This window comes from Uloborus diversus, chromosome 8, assembly GCF_026930045.1.
Source record: "Uloborus diversus isolate 005 chromosome 8, Udiv.v.3.1, whole genome shotgun sequence".
In the NCBI taxonomy this organism is placed as follows: domain Eukaryota; kingdom Metazoa; phylum Arthropoda; class Arachnida; order Araneae; family Uloboridae; genus Uloborus; species Uloborus diversus.
Window position 1 is genome coordinate 114259381 of NC_072738.1, and position 8200 is coordinate 114267580.

The window sequence follows — 8200 nt, forward strand, 5'->3', positions numbered from 1 at the left end:
AATATTGAGTTTTTTTTTTTTCAACCTGACCACACATGGATGTATGCCTAAGAACATATAGACACCCGAAATATTCATTTTCACGATCCCCAAGTTAGTTACGAGTTTTCTCGTGACATCTGTATGTATGTACGTATGTATCTCGCATAACTCTAAAACAGTATGTCCTAGAAAGTTGCAATTTGGTATATAGACTCCTAGTGGGGTCTAGTTGTGCACCTCCCCTTTTGGTTGCATTTGGATGTTTCAAAGGGGGTCTTTTGCACCTTTTTGGGGGGAAATCATAGTTAATTTCAATGCAAATTCAAGTTGTGTTATAAATTGGCAAACACTTGGCGATATATTGCCAAGCTCTTAATCGCCAACTTGGAGACAAATTTGGCGTCTTTTCTTTTTTTTAAATTTGGTTTTATTTTGGCCACTATTGGCGATATTTAGAGAGTTAACCATGGAATCACATTAAAATTGCCAATATTGGGAAAATTAATCCTTTTAAAACGTTTTTTTTTTTTTGGCTTCAGTTCAAAACAAACTTGGGGGAAAATATTTTAAGTGTTTCTTTGCTTACTCCAAGGCACTATTATCATTAAATTGGCGTAAAAAGAAGTCATGTGATGCACATATCAGCTCGTTCTCAATACTTTTCGTCAATTGACTTGAAAACCCCTCATAACTATCGCAAGCATGTTTTCATCACTACTGTTTGTCTAGTCTTAAAATTCCTACCTTGGACTAATCTTAAGGGAATTTTCCTTTTGTCGAGTATAAATAACACTGAATTTTACCACTTTTGATTTTCAATAATTTCATTCGTGAGCCCAAAATTTTATGTACTTCAATTCGTTTCGATGAAAAAAAAGCTCCCCTATTAGTTAAGAAATCAGGAAGAAAAAATATGTTTTCCTTTCATTCCCCTCCCCCCCCCCTTTTCTTCTGCTAGCTAGTCCTCAGCTCTCCAAAATATTTTGGTGGGAGCTGGAGCACAGCAGCACTTCTTGAATTGGTACCCCTCCCCCCTTCCCCAACAATTGTAAAATTAGAGGTTCTTGATGTTTTTTGACATAGAATTTTTAACATGACATTAAACTAGGGTTAAAACTCAAAAAACTCATGTGTCCAAGGCAACCTTGATATTGTGTTAACTTCACTCTTTAATTCTTCATCATTTGCTTTTAAAATTACAATAATAGTAATGATAATAATTTACCTTGAGATAAACAAGTTGGTTCGGTAATGAGTACTCCATCAATGGACACATCTCCAGCTTGAGGATAAATGGTAACAAGACCATTGTTATTGTCAATGAAACAATGATCAAGGGCTATACCAGGTCCTTGGATTAAGACATCTTTTGGTGATAAGGAATCAGGATTCCCAACATATATTCTACCTGAAGTCCACACACACAAAAGCAACAATAAGTACAGATACATATCACAGTATACAGTACATGCAACAACATTTTGAATGCACTGACAATAAAAGCAGATTGAAAAATATTTTTAAATAAATTTTTGCTTTTGCTCAGAGCAAAGTTGACTACTTGTTACAGTTATAAGCTGCAAGTTTCTGCCCCATAGCTGGGGCTACAGTAGCATTATAAGCAAATAACTAACTTGAACTTGCAGCTTATTATCTAAGTCTTTACCTTCACTTTTTGAGGTGAGCCGCCGTACCATTACTATGAACTCTCACTGGTGTGCTAAATTAATTTTAACTACTGGGGTGAAGGTAATCTCAGTTTTAAGGAGAGGATATAGCGTGGAGCAAAGGAAAGTTAGAAGGGACATGATTCAGTTGTTAAAATTTATCAAAATGAAAGATGTTAACAGGTTAATTTTTTGCATAAGCAGGACGAGGGGTCATTGTTTTAAGCTATTCAAATCTAAGGCTAACCTGGAAATTAGGAAAAACTACTTCTTTAGTTGGGTTGTGGGCACTTGAAACAGCTTACTGAAAGAGGCGGTAATGAGCAAAGGGGTGGATAGCTTTAAGAGGGTCATTGATCTTCATTGAGGAATAATAAACTGACTAGGACCAGCCTAGCTAGGCCTAAAGCCTGTTGCTGGTCCTCACATTGTATTTGTATTTGATATCTGACTTCAGCTCTGTTATGACTATTTCAGACTGATAAACCCAAATCAAGGGCGAAACTGCAGTTTCTGGATGTTGTAACGAAGCCGTTAGGTGTTTGCCTGTATTTGTTAGTGTTGGAGATTTTCAAATGTTAGGTAAGGAGAGAAGGGGGCACACATGAACTTTTTTTTTTTAATTTCATGCAAAAAAAGTAACTTTTTTAATTCCATTTTCTTTTACTAACATAATCTTACACCTAATCTCCCCAAGTGTGCATGCTCATAGGAGATATGACAACATTTAAAAAATATATTTAAAAATATGCAAAAATTGACCATAAGTGCCCCTACATAGGGAACATATGGACATGTTTGGGGCACATTTAGAGCCCTAAATAAAACAATATTAATAATTTAAAATGGCAAAGACAAATGGTTTGGTATCATGTGAATAAGAAACTCCCTTCATTCCCTCAATAATGATTGATTAAACTTTTTTTTTTTTTTTTTGTCGCTTTCAAGAATTATTTTTGGACTGGGTAGAAATTTTGAGGTTCCGTAAGAAGTAATAAATTTAGAAGTTTGTACTAGCTGTGTCGTCCAGTTTTGCACGGTCCACCTTGAAAATAAAAGTTATGTCAAGTGACGCGTGTTTAACAATCAGGCTTAAACAAAAAAAAAGTACAATTTTGCGGCAGAGTTCGGAAAAATAACCAAAAAGTAAACATTTTAAATCCCCCGATTACAGGAGAAGCCTTTAAAACAAAACTTAGAATTTCATTTGCTCATATTCAAGACAAAAAATGGCAACAGATCTTTCGTCTCAATGATTTTCCTCACTGCTATAAATTTTAATAAAAGCATTGTTGCCGAAAGTTGAGATGAAGCACTGAATAATAATTTGAATGGAGGAAAGCCTTCCAAAAGTAGGGATTTTATGTCGAAATCTAAATGTCATAATTAATAGTTTAATTGATATCCCTGCTAAGTATGTTAAACAGCCAAACATGAAGACGAGAAGATTATAAATCCAACGATACCTGGTTCGATGGTCAGTTCACTGTTGTTCGAGAGAAGTTACTTGGACATACATACATAGTTCCATACACTCAGTTTTTAATTATATAAGATTTTATCCCATAATATCTATACTATTTTCCAAAAATACATCAATATTTTCTGCATTAAAAACCCTGGTTAACTTTTTGGTTTCTGAAAGAGAAAGACTTGGACGTCGCCTCATATAGCAATTTGTCTTCTTTCAGCTATCCAGCCATTCTTACTTTTCCAATCATTAGGAAACTTCTTATTTAAAGCTTCTATGTAGTTAAAGGCAAGCACTCTGGCTTAAGCAAGGATAGGACATAGGACAGGTCATAAATTGTCATATTTCAAGTCCCAGACTTCTGTGCCCCTATTTGTGTCTGTGCACACACACTATGAACCCTCTCTTAATTTATGCATTCATATTTTAATAAAATAATAAAATCCAAATATAGAAGCTGGATCTGTCCTCATTACACAGATAATTAACCAAAGTATCCCAAAATTAACATGCACTGATTAATAAATAAAATAGATGCAGATTAACCTTTATTTATGAAGTTATAATGAAGAAAATGAACAAAATTCAAAATTTTGTCCCTTTATTTACTATCAGTATAACAGCACAAAAAAGAAAAAGAAGTTCAGTCATAGTATTAAAATACATAACTTCAAACATGGCGTTAACTTAAGGCTACGTTCGAAGACCTCCACCAGTAGCTACCAGTCAGTCGATCACATAACAGCTAATGACTTCAGTGCATGCTAAAGCATTGGAACGGAGGTCATTATTTGTCATGTGATCAACCCTCCAGTAGCTACCGGTCGATAAACGAACGCTAGCTAAAGTTTTCAAACTCTTCAGCACCAAAAAATGTAAAACTACTTAATAAAATACATTTCATTGTTTAAATTACTGGAATACAAAAAGTATTAATTTATATATAATTATCAGAATTTAAAAACATCAACATAAATTTTAATCCTTTGCTAGAAGCAGAAAATATTATGTGCAAAAGCTAATAAAAAACCTCTAAAAAGATAATAGATATTCTACAAGCTATGCATGTTACTAAGCACAGTGGTATTCAATCTTTTCTTAAAGTATGCTGAAGCTATTTGTATGAAAACTTGTGAAAACAAAAATAAATGGAAACACTACTCAAAAGTTGTTTTTATAAATGTTTTTAAAATAAAAACAACAAACTAATTTATTTTATAAGTAAAACTAACATGTTTTTATATTGCTTTAACAAGAAAGATTTAGATAAGATCACTTTAATGAAGAGTTTTAGGCACTTGTGTTCGTATTCTATTGTGCATTGTTTTGTTTATTCTAATCAGGATCTGTTGGCATAGTTGTCTTTATTCTGATTCGGACTTGATGAAATTACTGTCCAAATGCTAAAAAATATCTTTGAGAATCTTGTCCTTATAACACTAGGAATCTTATCCTATTATTGAAAGCCATTATGTTGGAAAACTTTTGGAGCAAGTTTTAATTAAATAACTAAGAACCTCCATTCTTTTTTTCCTTTCTTGTCTGATTTTATTTTTTTCTAGAAGGTCATAGTAAACAACTTTTTTTTAATTTCTTAGCACAAGCAGCACTGCACGGGTACTACTTGAATATGAAATAAAATGCTGATTTTTATCAGTAAAAGCTTACTGAAACTCTGCATTTTCTTGATTTTAAATTAAAGAGGATTTCTTTTCTAGTATGACTTAAGAGTCTGAATGACGAGTAAAATGTTATGTACAAAAAAAATAAAGCAATCTTTCCTTTGAGTTTTCTTCTGATTTTGAGATATCCTATCCTATTTTTCTGCAAGATTAGAAACCCAGAATAAAAAAGTACCAAAGTAAAAAATACATGCTCTTAAACACCTAAAAATGAGTCGTCAGCCGTGTGCGGCAAAGGGCAGTAACAGCAAATTTTTCATTTTTTTTTACATTTTTGTCATGAATTGTATGTTATCTTTATTGTACAAGCTCAATTATTTGGTTTCCGCTGAAAAAAAGGCGAGAAAAAAAACATCTAATTCCAACACTTTCCTAGTGTTAGTATTGAATAGACCACACATTTCTTCAAATATTTCGAAAACTCATTTCTGCAGATACTGCTGTTTACCTGCACACGACAGTCCTGTTTTTCAATGTTAATTAATGTTTAAGAAAAATACATATGTGGTGAAAGAAAAGATTGAAAACCACTTAAGAAAGGAGACATTAAAAAGAGAAGCAATAGTAGAAAAGCTTGCAACACTACCTTCAGGCAAAGGGTGAATAGTTACAGCACTGTTTAGCCTACCACCATTACCTCCCAAACTAACAAGATGGGGGCCTTCAGTTTGAACTTTAACAGAGCGTCCTCTTTCACAAATGGCCAAGCCATCCTACAGGTTAATGGACAGTGTAGTATAGAAACATTTGTCACTCAAAATTATCACTTCATTTATTACAAATATGTAGGCAAACATATACTGTATATTTTACCAAAAATTTAAAATTTTTAAGACAACAGTTGAAAAATGAAAAAAAAAAAAGTTGCTTTAAAAAAATTGTAATGATTTGAGCTGGGGAGCCTAGTGGTTAGGACATCAGACTTGTGACAGAACATCACTGGTTTGATGACTTAGGCCATAATGAATCCTCTCAGTACATGCTCCTCAAATGTGTGAGCCTGAAAGTCCTGGGGTTGATCATTTAGCAGCTGACCTCAGGACGGAAGGTTGAAGAAGATTTTTTTCCCTCCAACCTCATATCCAAATTATGAAAGGGCAAATGCCATATTGCCATTGAACTTAAACATTCCAAAAAAAAAAAAAAAAATCAATATTTTTAACTATGTCCTAATTATTCAAATCAATACAGGTGACATGTTTAAATCAGATCTTTAAAAATATTCTATCCAGTACGTCTGTTAAATAACTAATAACAATCAATTGTAATATTTTTTTTTCAATCATATAAACGTATCCTACGCCAAGGAGTATTAACAGTATCCAAGAACCAAAGAACAGCATTAATATGATGAGAAACAAGCCAGCAATTTTTGTTTAATAAAGAAAGAAAAAATATACAGAAATTTGAACATCATCTAATAGAGCATAGGCTTCATGAAGAAAAAGCAGAAAGGTTGTTGTTTAAGCTGGTAAAATTAAGTTTTTGCTACTCGGCACTACTGTTAATTTTAGTAAGCTTCTTTAGCTACAATGTACCACTGCCACATTTACATCTAGATTTGAGAAAAAAAAAAATCTGCATTAAATACATTGCTTATTTATCAATCTTTAAAAATTTCTCAGATCAATAACATAATGAGTGAACAAGCAACATTCATATTTAAAATCAAAAACCAACATAAATAAATGAATAAAACTATGTTACAGTCAAAGTAAAGTACCCAACAATGCAATTTAATTCTTAGGTCACAAAAAATTGTTTAAGTTTGCTTGAGAAGAAAAAAATATTAGGATTCATGTTCTTTATCATTTAAGCATCAGTTTATTATTAGTCATCTGTTCATTACTTCAGTGGCGTAGAGAGAGGAAATTTCGGGGGGGTCATTCCCCCCTCCTCCCTCAAAAAAAATTGGTATTCTCATAAAATATCAATTTTAAAATGGTAGCCCTTTACATTTTAGGATTTATGACAGTGCATTATTTAATCTAAGAAATAAACAATTTAATTCAGAAGATTCAACAAACACTGAGTTATATAACTAATCGGATTGCACTGCATAATATCTGCACTGCTCGCACCAGGGGTGCCCCCCCTAAGAGCAAGGGCACACACCCTAAATATTTGGAAGACCCTCCCCCCAAAAATGTGAAAACTACCCCTCAAAAACACCCCCCCTCTAAAAATTGCAATAGCGCAGTCTGCACCTTGATCCCCCCCCCCCCTAGGTGGGCACCCCTGGCTTGAACACAATAATAGTCCAAGAAAAATCTTTGCTGACTGCATCAAAACTCAAGTTTCTAAATTTATATTTTATGTTTTATTTTTCAGATAAAAACTTTTTTGATTGAGTGAGCAGTGATACGAAATTGCTTAACCAAAGGGCCAACATCTTAGTAGAATATTTATTTTTGGGAAAATTCTTAAGGGTGGTTTTATTAACTTTAAATATATATAAAACAAATTTGTAAAATTCAGTAGTATGTAAATTTTAGTAGCATAAAGCTTTAACATCCTATTTTTTTTGCTCTTTGACCCAGATGTTCAGCCAAGAAAACATTGAGCTGAAAGGGGTACCTAAGTGTGGAAGGTTGAAATCCCTGCTTTAAAGGATAGGGAAGAACATTAAAAAGCGTGTTGCAAAGAAGTGAAATATTGCAGCAATATTTATGTAATGTAGCAATTGGTAATGCAATACTTTTTTCAGACATTTATGATTTTAAAGTAAAAAGAAAATCTGGAAAATCAGTTAAAAGTTAAAACAAAAAATTTGAATTACCATACCCAAAAACTTATATGTAACTCATGTGTACAAACAAATAATAATTGTATCAAAATCAAATTCATAGCACAACAACATTTCAAAAATCTGAAGTCGAAACATACTTTGGAAGAGGAGGCTACTTCTAGAAAACTTCCATTGTCAAAGTTAGGCTTTAAAAAACCAATAGGATATGGATTTGATACCGTCCATACACCCAATGAAGTCATGTTTTCATTCTTAAACAACCAAAAAGTTCCTCCTGTAAGAAATATATTACATAAATTTAAATAACAGAAACAAACCAAATACATTCATAATTATATTAGAAATAGGGACATGTCTGTGGGGAGAAGTAGGACTGCACTAAACCAAGGATGGCTATGGGGCCTCCAGAAGAAAATTATGGTCACACCACTGCTCAGGAAGCCCATTCCCCCCAAAGCAAAGGGGCACTCTCAATCTCAACCCCCAATACCATAAGGACTCCCCTCCCCCAAAAAAGAAAAAAATACCTCTTAAAACAAACCCTTAAAAAATTCAGCCCTTCAGCCCCCCTCCCCCCGGTGGGTAACCCCTGCCACTGCTTAGAAACAAATCAGTTAGGGGTCGTCCACAAATGATGTCATGCTCAAAG

At 33.4% G+C, this 8200-nt stretch overlaps 1 protein-coding gene across 1 annotated transcript in view; it reads right to left on the reverse strand.

The window, feature by feature from the left end:
* Window positions 1-7793, reverse strand: part of LOC129227296 (pleckstrin homology-like domain family B member 1) — a 120842-nt gene extending 113049 nt beyond the window's left edge. Inside the window, exons 1-3 of the mRNA XM_054861834.1 lie at window positions 7689-7793; window positions 5389-5515; window positions 1208-1390 (exon numbers count right to left, since the gene is read on the reverse strand). Of these exons, the coding sequence (XP_054717809.1) occupies window positions 1208-1390; window positions 5389-5515; window positions 7689-7793 (415 nt within the window). The remainder of the gene's footprint in view (window positions 1-1207; window positions 1391-5388; window positions 5516-7688) is intronic.
* Between the last annotated feature and the right edge of the window lie 407 nt (window positions 7794-8200).